This window comes from Microcaecilia unicolor, chromosome 8 (genome assembly GCF_901765095.1).
Source record: "Microcaecilia unicolor chromosome 8, aMicUni1.1, whole genome shotgun sequence".
Taxonomy (NCBI): Eukaryota; Metazoa; Chordata; class Amphibia; order Gymnophiona; family Siphonopidae; genus Microcaecilia; species Microcaecilia unicolor.
The window spans coordinates 181851209-181866455 of NC_044038.1; the positions used below are offsets into that span (position 1 = coordinate 181851209).

Here is a 15247-nt window from a genome sequence, read left to right on the forward strand (position 1 = left end):
TCTTTTTCTGCCGTCATCTACTATGTTACTATGTTACAAAGATGTCCTAGTCCTGCCCAAAACATGCCTACAACACACCTCCTCGTTATTTGGATGAACCCAGTGGAAAACGTCCAAATTTTGCCTTTTCAAAATTTCAAAAATAGAACTCCGTTGTTTCTCAAGACTTGAGGAAACAGAAAATGGTTATACGGACTGCTGACCAATGCTGGCTAGAAACCGATACAGTATGAAGTATAATTTGAATATTCTACTGCTTCATTCATATGCTTTATGTTGTGTAATGTCAAGTATCTTATTGTGTTTATTTTACTATGAATATTTTGAATGTACACTGGCTAGAACTGTGCATTGCTGCAGGCTATAATATTTTAATAAACTACAAAGTACTACATGAAATACTTCAGAGGAAATTGGAGAGTCATGGGATAGGAGGTAGTGTTCTATTGTGGTTAAAAGATAGAAAATAGAGAGTAGGGTTAAATGGTCAGTATTCTCAATGGAGAAGGGTAGTTAGTGGGGTTCCCCAAGGGTCTGTGCTGGGATCGCTGCTTTTTAACTTATTTATAAATGACCTAGAGATGGGAGTAACTACTGAGGTAATTAAATTTGCTGATGACACAAAATTATTCAAAGTCGTTAAATCGCGGGAGGATTGTGAAAAATTATAAGAGGACCTTACGAGACTGGGAGACTGGGCGTCTAAATGGCAGATGACGTTTAATGTGAGCAAGTGCAAAGTGATACATGTGGGAAAGAGGAACCCGAATTATAGCTACGTCATGCAAGGTTCCACGTTAGGAGTCACAGACCAAAAAAGGGATCTAGGTGTTGTCGTTGATGATACGTTGAAACCTTCTGCTCAGTGTGCTGCTGCGGCAAAGAAAGCAAATAGAATACTAGGTATTATTAGGAAAGGAATGGAAAACAAAAATGAGGATGTTATAATGCTTTTGTATCGCTCCATGGTGTTCAATTCTGGTCACCGCATCTCAAAAAAGATATAGTGGAATTAGAAAAAGTGCAGAGAAGGGTGACGAAAATGATAAAGGGGATGGGATGACTTCCCTATGAGGAAAGGCTAAAGCAGCTAGGGCTCTTCAGCTTGGAGAAAAGGCGGCTGAGGGGAGATATGATAGAGGTCTATAAAATAATGAGTGGAGTTCAACGGGTAGATGTAAAGCGTCTGTTTACGCTTTCCAAAAATACTAGGACTAGGGGGCATGCGATGAAGCTACAATGTAGTAAATTTAAAACGAATCGGAGAAAATTTTTCTTCGCTCAACGTGTAATTAAACTCTGGAATTCATTGCCAGAAAATGTGTTAAAGGTGGTTAGCTTAGCGGAGTTTAAAAAATGTTTGGACGGCTTCCTAAAGGAAAAGTCCATAGACCATTATTAAATGGACTTGGGGAAAATCCACTATTTCTGGGATAAGCAGTATAAAATGTTTTGTACTGTTTTGGGGATCTTGTCAGGTATTTGTGACCTGGATTGGCCACTGTTGGAAACAGGATGCTGGGCTTGATGGGCCTTTGGTCTTTCCCAGTATGGCAATACTTATGTACTAACTATCTGAGGGGGTCTTTTACAAAGGCACGTTAGCATTTTTAGTGCGTACTAATGATTGGTGTGCACCAAACGCTAGAGATGCCCATAGGATTATATGGGTGTCTCTAGCATTTAGCACACATTTATTTTTAGTGCATGTTTGCAAAAGGGGTCCTTAGTAAGGTCTTCGTTCTTTCTTTCCCTTCTTCATTCACCTGATCAGCACTTGGAGGCAGCTGTGGAAGGACATCAGTGGTGGTCATTCATTTAGTACCAATCCAGTGATCCCTCTTCCAATATGATTTTTCTCTCTTCACAACTGCTTAATGTACATTGACAGGTTTGAAAATTGACTTCTGAAATAAAGAAATGTTTATTTGTGTGGGGACTTCATATCTCTAGGCCTTTGTTTACACGTCTAACATTGTTGCCATAAAACTTGGATGCAAGGTCATCCTAGGGCTCTGTTCTTTTCCGTGTCACTGCAGTGGCTGCTTTTAGAGATATCTCCTTATTTTATCATTCTGCGGCTTCCTGCCAAATGTTAATTGCACCTAATTACCTCGTTTGTAAGCCTCACACCCATCTTTGGCTTACAAGGGACTGCACAGCTGAAATTAATGATTCAGAATCAGGTAAATAGCAATTAAGCAGATTCTAACACCATTTCTGAAGACACTGTGTTCCACTTGTGTAAACAGTTTGTTCCTAAATATGTTTTTAACGCCCAGTGTTTTGTTGTGTCTGTGCTTATTATAGGCATTTTAAATCTCAGATTCTTGGTTCTTTATGATGCATCTTGATTTTTGGAGAAATTTAACACAGAACATAGTTAAGAACCTAAAGTCCATTTGTCCCTTATTAAAGATAAGTAAGTCTTTGAGCTGAAATTTGGCAAAGTGTTATCCTGATGTCGACTGCGTTCGGTGTGTCATGCCTGGTTTTTCAAGATATCCAGACCACCATGGTTCTGACTTAAACAAGTAACCAATAGTAGAGAAGCTAAGGACACCCGTAAGCATGTAGACTCACTCGTGAACAACAGCAATCATTGGAACAATTAGCATGCCTTGCTGTGTTGCCTAGAGCAGCCTTAGAGGACAATAGACATGTGAAGGAGAATAAATCAGTAAAAGTCACCATATGGACAACCTTAAGCACCATAAAATCGAACAATATTTAATAGGAAGTCAATACAACTCTCTCAGAACCGGCAAATGTTTTATGTAGTTGACAACTTGGCCAATCTTTTAGTTGAGTGTGGCCAATGTAGAATTTTATGAACATCTCAAAGCAATTTGTTGGTAGATCCTTCCTCCTCACTTATTCACTTGGAAAGGACTCGATGTACAACCTTTGCCTATAAAGCACTATGGCTATGGACTAAGATACTGGTTATGGGAGACATGAAAGTTAACATAAACACAACATGGCTCTTAGCACAAACATTTGGCTTGAAAGTTATTTTATTCCACTGGTTTATGGGACTCTGATCAGGGCCTATTTGGGGGCAGTTGAAGGTCGGTATTGCTTTGAGGACTGTTTGTTCCTATCCTGATGTGTGTAAGCAGCAGAGTGTTAATCCTATCAGAGTCCCAGTATGACAGTTGTCTTTGTTTCCAGTTTGGTAATGTCATTTGTACATTATTTATTTTGTCTGTTGGTTCTGTGAGCTCTATTAAGATTTATATTGTAAACTGCTTTGACATGCTTTGAGAAAAATAGTAGACTAAGTCTCAAACACTATAAACCATTAGTCATCTTTTCCAAATTTGAGCACAAGGCAAGTTACATTCACGTACTAAGGAATAATAATCCTTTTCTTTTTCATAGTGCTCCTAGATGCATGTAGCGCTGTACAATGTCACTTCTGTACATCCTTCTATCACTAACATATCTAAAAAATGTCTTGTTCCCCATCCCTATTTAACCTTATTGGCTACTTTTTCTTACTTTTGCACCTTTGAATTCCTGACTCTCTCCAGCTTCTCTTAGCTTCCCAGATATTGTTGCCTCTCTTCCACTTTCTGCACGAAAATCTGCTCATTTCTCCAAAGAAGTATAAATAAAATGTTTAGCAGTTCTCCCATAGTTTTAATAACTGCTTTGCGGGGGAGCTTAGACAGTCCCCTTGTAAATCTGGCAAGTATAACAGGTCTCTCAACCTAGTGGGAAACTCCAGTTTTCAGCCCATTTCATCCCATTGGAAACAGTCCTGTACCTACTGATCACTGGACATTTCTACACCAATTCCACCTTTGAGGTGACATTACAACTTTGCTGATCTAAGACATTGGTCCAAAATGTAGAGTTAGAGAATTATTTCTAGCATCAGGAAAACTATTGTATAATGCCAGGAGGGAAATAGTAATAACCATGACGGTGCTATTTCCTGCCCCCAGGTTACAAAGATGATCTGTTATTTCTCTTCTGTGCTCTGAAAGTCTTTCCTTTTATTAGATGGCAGGGACGTGTACACTAGCCTTTTAACTGTCTGTGGCAACATTTGTCAGGTACATGTGCAAATCACACCTGTGTGTACCCCATATGGGTGTGTACTTTACTGCTTGATGTACACTCCCCCTTATAGACTGTGGCACAGCTACGGGTGGGCCTGGGTGGGCACAGACCACTCATTCTTACCTCAGGTCCACCCAGTTTTGTGGCCCCCCAAAGCACCTCATTGTGGGTTCTCATTCCTCTCTCTCTCTAAAGCAGGATCATACTGGAGTCACGCCATTGTGTGACATGCCCCTGCCCACCCATGTGCCATAGCCAAGCAGACTAGACAATGGATGGAGAGTGATTTGGTGCCCCCACCTCCATTGCATCCTGTGAGACTGGACTGCTCACACAGCCCTTGGTGCAGCCTTGACCCAAAATGGATACAATCCTTGAGACCAGCTGTGCCTGGAGTTTACTGGACTGTCTGTGAGTGGCTTCGTAGAAAGCAGTTCAGGATGCCCCAGCTGGAGGCTTTAAAAAGAAGATGGACCATTTACAGCCACTCTCAGATTTCTTGAGGTAGATTCCCCTTCTGTGGAGATCCTTTCCAAAATCTTTACTTGGTGGCCTGCGAGTTGATTTATTAACTTGATATACAGCATTTGCCCATAAGTACATAAGTAATGCCACACAGGGAAAAGACCAAGGGTCCATCGAGCCCAGCATCCTGTCCACGACAGCGGCCAATCCAGGCCAAGGGCCCAAAAAGCATCAAAGTGGTTTACAATAAAAATATAACAACAACACTCATAAAAGTCACACTTATACAGTATCCGCAAATGTACAGAAAACACAAAATATCAGTCATTACAGTTTTCCCAAAGAGAAAGTCTCACTTAAACAATTTCCCCAGAGAATTTACAAAACAACCACCAATAGCCGGTATTGAGCCAGACCTTCCAATCTGTCACTATGTAAGTGGGCATTTTTTGTTACTCTGCATTGCATACTTTCTACTAAACTTTCAAGCACCTGTTCAACCAGACCAGTCCTATTCCAAGCATGAAGAGCTGCTTATGGGCTTTTAGTGCTTGAATGCTTTGTAAAGTGGTTTCTGCGAAGAAAGGTCACATGCACCCTTCCTGGACACTGCTGGTTATGGAACTCACCATGTCCACCTACCAGAGCTAGTCCTGGGAGTGCTCTGCTCATGCTTTTCCCAGGTAGAGGGAAGGGGCTTTGCACTTCCTTTTTCTCTACTGCTGTATTTATGGCAGGGGACAAAGGTTGCTAATTTAATTGCAAGTAGATTAATGGGAAGGTGTAAACTGAGCCTATGATAGAAGAAAAGCAAGTCCCTTGTTGATTGATGTAGCCTCTGTCAGCCTTTCCTCAGTGTCAGGCACTGGCTACTGCCTGAGAAACATCTATCATGGTATAGGGGAGGATCTGTGTGCCCCAACCTCTCCGAAATGGGATCTTGTTGGAGGCAAGCATGAACAACATACAGTAGGTCAAAGTACCTTTTAACTTTCCTGCCCTCCAGTACAGCTTTGAAGGCTCTTCTGTTTAAAAGATGGCCTGTCCTCTTTCACATGAACAGCCAGGATATGCTTTGCATTATTATTATTATTATTATTATTATTATTATTATTATTACATTTGTATCCCACATTATCCCACCTTTTTGCAGGCTCAATGTGGCTTACAATTCATGAGATAAGTTTTTAGGAGTTTGCGGAAATTGGTCATTTCGTGGACCGATTTCAGGTTACGTGGCAGTGAGTTCCAGAGCTGTGTACTTGTATATGAAAAGGTTGATGAATGCATTGATTTGTATTTCATATGCTATACATCTGGTACCTATGTATAACATATATTTTCTGTGGATAGAGATTGAACCAGCTCTCTTGTCTGTAGTGTATGTTAGTCATTGTTTAAAAAACAAACTGCTTTGAGAATTTTTATCTAAAACTACTTGGGTCTTTTTGACTGTGCACAGTTTCTAGATTAAATATCTCATTCTCTTTGCAGTTCGAGTGAGGGATTCAGTGTGGCGGAGAAGACTGTCCTAATTGCGTTTATCTCAGCAGTGATCTTAATGGCAATTCTGGGAAACCTGCTGGTGATGGTGGCGGTGTGCAGGGACAGGCAGCTCAGGTGAGTAACACTCTGCTGACATGTTAGCATTATCCTTTACTTTCACACTAATTGGCATTAATTAGAATTTGTACACAGATCTGTCTAGGCGTATTCTGTAATGTGCTGTGCATAAATTCTAAGTTGCATAGTTGAAAATGGGGAGTGGTCATGAGCGCGGATTAGGCGGGTCACGGACGTTTCTAAAATCTATGTGCATTCTTATAGAATACACCCGGTCTGCGCCTAATTTAGGAGTCAGCATTTACATCAGGTTTTACTTGGCATAACTGTCCGCAACTAAATTTAGTCACATATACGGGTGATTGGCGTATTCTATAAACCACATGAAAATTTAGGCTTATTCTATAAAGTATGCCTAAATTAAAGGGAAAGGGGAAATGGGACTTGATATACTGCCTTTCTGAGGTTTTTGCAACTACATTCAAAGTGGTTTACTACTACTACTACTACTACTTAACATTTCTAGAGCGCTACCAGGGTTACGCAGCGCTGTACAATTTAACAAAGAGAGACAGTCCCTGCTCAAAGAGCTTACAATCTAATAGACAAGTGAACGGTCGGTCCGATAGGGGCAGTCAAATTGGGGCAGTCTGGATTCACTGAACGGTAAGGGTTAGGTGCCGAACGCAGCATTGAAGAGGTGGGCTTTAAGCAAAGACTTGAAGACGGGCAGGGAGGGGGCTTGGCGTAAGGGTTCAGGAAGGTTGTTCCAAGCATAGGGTGAGGCGAGGCAGAATGAGCGGAGCCTGGAGTTGGCGGTGGTGGAGAAGGGTACTGAGAGGAGGGATTTATCCTGTGAACGGAGGTTACGGGCGGGAACGTAAGGGGAGATGAGGGTAGAGAGGTAGTGAGGGGCAGCAGACTGAGTGCATTTGTAGGTAAGAAGGAGAAGCTTGAATTGAATGCGGTATCTGATCGGAAGCCAGTGAAGTGACCTGAGGAGAGGGGTGATATGAGTATATCGGTTCTGGCGGAATATGAGACGTGCAGCAGAGTTCTGAACAGACTGAAGGGGGGAATAGATGGTTTACATATATTCAAGAACTTATTTTGTACTAGAAGCAACTGGAGGGTTAGGTGACTTGCTCAGAGTCACAAGGAGCTGCAGTGGGAATGGAACTCAGTTCCCCAGGAACAATGTCCACTGCACTAACCACTAGGCTACTCCTCCACTAGCAACATTCCATGTAGAAGCCTGCCCTTGCAGATCAGCAATGCGGCCATGCAGGCTTCTGTTTCTGTGAGTCCCACAGAAACAGAAGCCTGCGCGGCTGCATTGCTGATCTGCAAGGGCAGGCTTCTACATGGAATGTTGCTAGTGGAATAGCAACATTCCATGTAGAATCTCAAATAGGGAAAGGGAAATGGGACTTGATATACCGCCTTTCTGAGGTTTTTGCAAATACATTCAAAGCGGTTTACATATATTCAAGTACTTATTTTGTACCAGGAGCAACGGAAGGTTAAGTGACTTGTCCAGAGTCACAAGGAGCTGCAGTGGGAATTGAACTCAGTTCCCCAGGATCAAAGTCCACTGCACTAACCACTAGGCTACTCCTCCACTAGGTGTAATTTATAGAATGCACTTTGGTGAATTTCATTTCGGTGCTGAATTTTTAGGTGTGATATATAGAATCTGGTCCATAAGGCCTTCTATCCAGGTATTCCTCTTTATCTTTCCACACTCATCACCCCTCATACTTCTGCTTGGGTCCTCCATTCTCTTCATGAACATCAGTTGTCATTTTGGCACCTTCTCTTTGGAAGGCTTTGCCCCTCTTCCTCCACTATAAAAAATCAGGAAGGGCCTGAAATCCTATCTAGTCATGCTTACATTCAATGGGCTGTTGATATATGTCCAGGACCCAGTGGACAAGGACAGCTATGCCCAAATCCTTTCTCTCACTGTTTTCTATACTGGAAGGCTCTCCTGTGAATTTATTTTATATTCCTGTTTCTCCTCTCATTATTTGTTGATTGTAAACAGTGCTTTATAAAGGGGCAATATATCAAGTGATTTAACATAAGGAAACATTTGGTTTCCTGTGCATGGATAGGGTTAATGGAAATGGTTCTGAGAGTATCAACAGAGAGAAAAAGGTTCCCTTCTACATAAAGGCAGGGGGGGGGGGGGAGAGAGGGACTGGGATATAACCCTACAGGAAATGAGGAGTTGGGAGTTAGAGAGAGAAGTGGGATAGATGGAAGAGCAGAAATAAAGGCTGAGGAATGAGGGGAATGAATGGAGAAGGACTGTAAGGATTGGGAGAACAGACGTGGTAAGAGGGAGAAAAAAAGAGGAAGGAAACCAAAAGGAGAGAGAGAAAAATGAGATGAAAAAAATGCCAACCTGAAAAATTAAAACTGAAATAGAAAAGGGAAAACATTTAAATGAGTCAGACACAATAATGTACAGAAACATTTTATTTTAAAGGATAGCTTTCCAGGAGAATATATTTTGCTTATACAGTTATATGTAAATTTATGCAAATATCCGTTCAGAAACCCTGAAGCTAAATTTCCTAAGCTGTAATTCAGAATCTATCTAGGAACCAGGAGCCTTATACTGAATCTTTAAAACTAAAGTGTGGCTATAGGGAAGAGAAACATCTTGTTGTGAACTTCTGGCTGTTTTCCTCAAATGACTTTTCAGAATAATCTTTTACAAGGCAGCAAAGACATTAAGCTTAACATAAACTGGAGAATGGTGAGAATTAGAATTAGAATATTTATTTATGCAAGACAGAAATAAAAAAAAAAACATGCATAATAAAAAGCAGAAACAAGGACAAATTCAAACAGTGAAGGACCATTGCAGCATCAGAGAGGATGAATGCATAGTTTTCAATAGCTCCAACACCCCCCCCCCCTCAGGTGTCTAGTGACTTATTTGATTTTGAAAGTTAAAGAATAAGAATGGAAGGAATCCCTCCTCCTCCCCCCCCCCCCCCAAAAAAAAAAAAGAGAATTCTGAGGGTTGGAACAGGGCTTTGTATGGTTGTTTCTGAGCCTGTACCACAAAAAGCTACATCAGAATTACAGAGAGTCCAGACTGCTTTGATTACACGAGTTTGGTTGTAATGAAACATGTCAAGATGTGATAAAATTCTTCAATCAAAAATACTGAGCCAATAAACGCTGGAGCCCAAGAACTGAGCAAAAAGACCCAAGTCCCACCCACTGTTCACTAACCCCTAAATGCCAATAATGCAACTGTCATTTTCAATGTAATATTTTCAAACCTTTCTGTTTTTCATTTTCTTCCTTTATTCTTGTTTTCTTTACCCGTTAATTCTGATTTTATATTTCCATTTCTTTGGCCTTTTCTTCTAAGTTCTTTTTTCCTTTTTCAGTTTGATTAATCCTCTACATTCTGATCCTCTTCTCTCTTTTTTGTCTTTTCTCCTTTTCATTCCATTTCTCTTCATTGTATAGTCCACATTCTTTTCTCCCCTCTTCTCTCATGCACCCCCTTTGCTCGTTTTAATGAAACTGAGCATGCTCAGTTTCATTAAAACGACCGTGCACAGCGACCGAAAACAGGACAGAGCGCCATGCAATGTGAGACCAGCGCAGAATAAATGCTTTAGCTGGCGGGGGTTGGGGACCCCCACCAGGCAACCGGGGGCCCCAGAGCCAATATGGGGTCCCAGACCCCATGGCTCCCTGTAGCTACACCACTGGTTTAAAATGTGCTGTTTAAAAACTGTATGTGGGCTTAGGTAATGCATAGATGATATTTTCAAATCTATGCATCATATTCCCAAGTATTTGCTGAAACAGTATGCACAGTACTCTGAAAGAATAAGTAAAGCCAAAGTCTGTGCACAGCCCCAGGGTAAAAAGTGTCCACAGTCTTAGCATCAATGTGAACGGTTTAGCATAGGAAGTACAGGAAAAGCAGTATAGGGTTCCCATTGCAGACGGGATCACTTCTCATGCTTCTCCATCACTACTCCATACTGTCAGTCTGAGTTTCATTAGCTGATGCATTGCTGTTACTCTTATTTTGCATTTCACTGTTGCTTCTATTTTCAGAAACTTTCTCCCTATCTATGCCCATGTCAAAAACTCTTGGTTTTCTTCTGTCTGTATGTTCTGAACTTCTTGTCTGTGGCTCCTAAAGGCCTCCGGTTTGATGTTTGGATGTCAGGGAACCTCTCTCTCTCTCTCTCTCTCTCTCTCTCTCTCTCTCTCTCTGCTTTTCATGCACTGCTGGGCATGAGTCTAGGGAGGGGGAAGTTCTACAATGTTTGTGACATTGTTCTGTACATCACAGAACCATATTCCAAACTCTCTCCAGACCAATTTAAGTTTTTCTTTTCCAGCAACAGCCAGTTATAAAGGACTTGCTAATTCAAGGTTTACTGTTCATTGGTCAGCTTCTAGGACCTTGCACATCAAACCTCAGCATGTCTCAGAAGGAAAAGGGATTTCATCTTTTACTTCTCTGACGCAAGCTTTTTGCCTGTCAGCTTTGGAGCTATCTGAGATGGGTTCAAAGACCATGACACTAAGAGCACATTCTCCGGGGTCCATCCATTTGCCAGAGCTGTCAGCTTATTCTGGGGCAAAGTAGCAAATTTTAATAGTAAACGGTTGTAAGAAGGGTTATAAGAATACAGACCTTTCCTCGCTTCCTCTGATCAGGGTGCTGGAACCTATCCTGGCTGGATAGTATCGCTACACTTTTTACTTCTGGCTATTTAGAAAAGGAAGGTGATAAGTGTTTGGGCTTTTTTTGTTAGAATTTCGATTCTATGTCTGAATTACTAGTACAATGGGAGGTTTTGGGGTATGGGGGGGTTGAGGATTGGGGTATTGTATATTCTCTTGATGACTTTGTTCAGTATTAGGTTCTTTGTTCATTTTCTTCTTGCTTTGTCAGTGCTTTCCAAAATGTGACCATGAATGACGGGGGGGGGGGGGGGGGGGTCACTGGTTGAGATTTGGGGTGTACAAATGGAGTTGGATGTGTTGTACTGTTCAGTTGACTGTTGTTTTTTTTTCTTGAGTTTTTCAATAAAAAGGTTTACCATAATATTAAATGATTGTAGAGGAGAAACAGAGAAATGGAAAAAATGCTGGGGGCCAAAGGCCATCCGGTCAGCTTATCCGTGCCAACTGCTCAACTCTTGTCTCTTCCTCAGAGATCCTCTGTGCTAGTCCCATGCTTTCTTGGATTCAGATACTGTCTGCCACCTCCGTTCCACACATCACCCCAGGGTTTCCCAAACTAGTCCTGGGGACTCCAGAGCTAGTTGGGTTTTCAGGATATACATGAAATCAATTTACTCCAATTTACTTAATGTTCCCTCATTCCCATCAGTTTACTTAGATGAATACAAATGTTCAATTTTTGACATTTTAAGCCCAAAGCTTTGGGATAAGCTACTCCTTGATAGAACTGAGGAATTTGGACCAGATGACCTATTTGTTGCCATGTGTTTTCGGAGACATTGTTTAAAGTGATGATAAGATGATTTTAAAGTGCCTGATGTGATGATGACCACATGATTTTTACACTGTCTGATTTTTATGCATTGTCATTTTATGTTCTTGATTGTATATGTATTATTGTTGAGCTACCAAGAATTGTAGATCATGCAGATTATAAATTTTAGAAAGGAAGAAATTAGATAAAGAGAAAAAAGGTAGGGTCCCCTGTAGACAAATACCAGGTCACAAATGATTTATGGGGTCCACCACTTGTGCCATGATTTCTTGGCAGACTTAGCAGGGTGGTTTGCTATTGTCGTCCACAATCATCTTTAGCTCCCGCTAAGGCCACACCAGGTACTGAAAGTGGATGGATGGATGGATGAATGAGTTGGCCAGAGGCTGACTGCAACCTACTAACTGTATCACAAGGCCTCATATGCATGCAAATTAATCTCATACATATTCATTGTGGATATCATGGAAACCACTGGCTGTAGCGTTCTCGGGACAGGTTTGGAAAGTCCTCTCTATGCTTACTAATGCTTACATAAAACTCTAAAGAGAGGCTCAGTCTTTGGGGAAGACTTGGGTTCCATCCATAGGGTTGTTTTTGGATTGGTTATGTCTGGGATTGCTGTATTTGTTATGGCTGTGAAAAGCGTTGCGTCCTACCCTCGGACACAGCAAACCACCAAATTGTTTAGACTTCAAATGGAAGAGCTGGGAGTTGGGGGTAATGTGAGGAGACCTGGTCTAGAGCAGATCACATCAGATAACAGACTTTTTTCATCACTGCTTTCTCTTTTGGCCTTTTATGTTAGAACTTTTATTATTTTATTCTCTTATGTTTGAGCTTGTAAATGCATATTTATATTCCATAAAGCGTTGCTTCTTGTTACTGCAATATCTTGTGCCTTTAAAGATCTGATTCCAAGTTCTGCTGTCCATGTTGTGTTTACGCTTCACATGTTATCAGCACTATGCTTGTATGAAGCTCAGCTGAAGATCTGATGCCTATGTGGGATTCATGCTTCAGCTGTATCAGTGCAATACCTGTACAGGGCTCTGAAATGAATTCCCTCTTCAGCGAGTCATGCTCTAACCATGCTTTACATGCATCCAAGCGATGCTCGAACAAGGGCTTGGATAATAATCAGCACAGCATCCCTGTTTTAAATTTCAGTTCTCATACTTGGGGTGTCTAAGGAGAAAGAACCTTGAGAACCTTTAGACCACAATGTCTCAGGAAAGAAATAAAACCCCTTAGGAAAAGGAAAGGACTAATGAAATACTTTTGTCAGAAAATCTTATTGGTTTTGCTGGTTTCTTTTTGCACGATTAGGAAAATCAAGACCAACTATTTTATTGTGTCGCTGGCTTTTGCGGATCTAATGGTTTCAGTGCTGGTGATGCCGTTTGGAGCTATTGAACTGGTGCAGGATAACTGGATCTATGGAGAGGTGTTCTGTCTGGTCCGCACATCCCTCGATGTCCTGTTAACGACGGCATCTATCCTCCACCTTTGCTGCATTTCGCTGGACAGGTAATGGAAGACATTTTGAATGGCCAGACAACAAAGATAGAAAAAGGAATTTTGTTACATTTTAGGATATAGTAGTGTAGTGGCCAGGGGCGTAGCCAGACCGGCGGGAGGAGGGTCCAGAGCCCGAGGTGAGAGGGCACATTTTAGCCTCCCCTGGTGCCGCCAACCCCCCCAGCCATTATCGACCCCCCCCCCCCGCCGCCGCCAACTTTGACGACCCTCTCGACCCCCCTCCCGCCGCCAACCCTCCCCCGCCGTTGCCTACCTTTGCTGGCGGGGGACCCCAATCCCCGCCAGCCAAGGAAGTCCTCTTCTTCTCACGAAGGCTTCATTCTGTTTCTGACATGCAGAACGTCAGACTCACAGAAACAGAACGAAGCCTTTGCAGGAAGAAGGACCGCATCGGCTGGCGGAGATTGGGGTCCCCCGCCAGCAAAGGTAGCCCACGGTGATGGCGGGGGAGGGTTGGCGGCAGGAGGGGGGTCAAGAGGGTCATCAGCAGGGGGGTCCAGGGCCAAATCTACGGGGACCCAGGCCCCCCTGGCCCCACGTAGCTACGCCACTGGTAGTGACTCTGTTAGTACATTCTAAAGGTTCATAAAATTAAATCAAAAATGGAAAATAAGGTGATACCTTTTTATTGGACTAATTTGTTACATTTTTGATCAACTTTCAGAGGCCAAAACTGCCTTCCTCAGGTGAGGAGAGGAAACCATAACATCAGTATTCTATCCTGACCTGAGGAAGAAGGTTTTGGCCTCCAAAAGCTAACTGAAAAATGTATTAAGTTAGTCCAATAAAAAGATGTCAGTTTATGAAATTTACAGCCTCTGTCTTTGTTTTGCACAGCACAGGGAAGAACATGCCTCACTATTTCTCTTTTTCTAGTGTTGCATTGTATTTAGAGTCTAGATTCTTGGGGGTTCAGTTGAATATTTGTTTACTTATTTATATTTTTAGTCTGTGGTTACTTATTCTATGCTTGGTGAGGGTCTGTCTGTGTTTTGCATGTATGAAAGATGCCAGACATTCTGTTAGCATTTAGGTGGCCCTTTTACAAAAGCCTGGTGATAGTTCTGCCTTTGCCATGCACCATTTCTGGCGCTAGAAAATACATTTGTATTTTTCATGTGCTGGGGGTGTGTCCAGAGGTAATTACCACCAGATTGCTGTCGGAGTCCTCACCGCCTCCTAAATGAGAGGCAGTGAGAGCTCCAGCAGTAAATGGCCACATAGCCATTTTTCAATTACCCCATGGACATTTACTGGCCCTTAAAAAAAAAAAAAAAGCCCTTTTACCGATGGCAGTAAAAGGTATCCTTGGTGCACAGTGATCCCACATGCTGATGCCACCGCAAGTAAGAGGGCCCCTTAATGTTTGTGTGGTGATGATGTTCTACTGCCCACTGCAATGTTTCAAGTCCTTCCTTTTCTTAGTTAGGCCGTTGTGCTATTATGGTATGGTAGAATTGCTCTATAGGTTCTAAGTGACATTTATAAGGGCCACATGGACAAGAGGAAGATGATGGACTGGGGGGGGGGGGGGCTGGGTTTACTGAGAGCCAAGTGTTAAACTACTAGCATTTTTCAACAATACTGTAAATACCATTCTAATATGTTAGATCAGTGATACCCAAACCTGGTCCTGGAGGCACCCCGGCCAATCAGATTTTCAGGATACCAACAACGAATGCAACTGTGTCATAAAAGCATTTCTTGTAATTGTATAGCGTACCAGCAACACGTCTGGCAAGCGAAGTAACTGTTTTCTGTCTGATTGCTGTACCTAAGGGGGTGGGGGGAAGCTCACATCCCTGCTGAAACTACTGAGGTGCCAGGCCAGCAATAGATTTAAAAACCAGCACCAACAACTTAAAATCTGCTCTATAAACAACTAGTAGCCAATGCAACGAATTCAGCACTTGCGTAACATCTTCAAAATGATTTATACTCACCAGCATATGTGCCACGATATTCTGTACAATCTGAAGAGCGTCACACCTAGCCTGAGATATACCCACATATAAAGCGTTGAATAATCCATCTTCAATAACACAAGACTCTGTCCAAAAATCAGACGAGGGGAGCCTGGGTTTTAATCTG

General features: G+C 42.1%; 1 protein-coding gene across 1 annotated transcript in view; it reads left to right on the forward strand.

Annotated features, from left to right (window-relative positions):
* Positions 1 to 15247, forward strand: part of HTR4 (5-hydroxytryptamine receptor 4) — a 240107-nt gene that overhangs the window by 113410 nt on the left and 111450 nt on the right. The window contains exons 3-4 of the mRNA XM_030213021.1: positions 6031 to 6156; positions 12944 to 13144. Coding sequence (XP_030068881.1) covers positions 6031 to 6156; positions 12944 to 13144 — 327 coding nt within the window. The remainder of the gene's footprint in view (positions 1 to 6030; positions 6157 to 12943; positions 13145 to 15247) is intronic.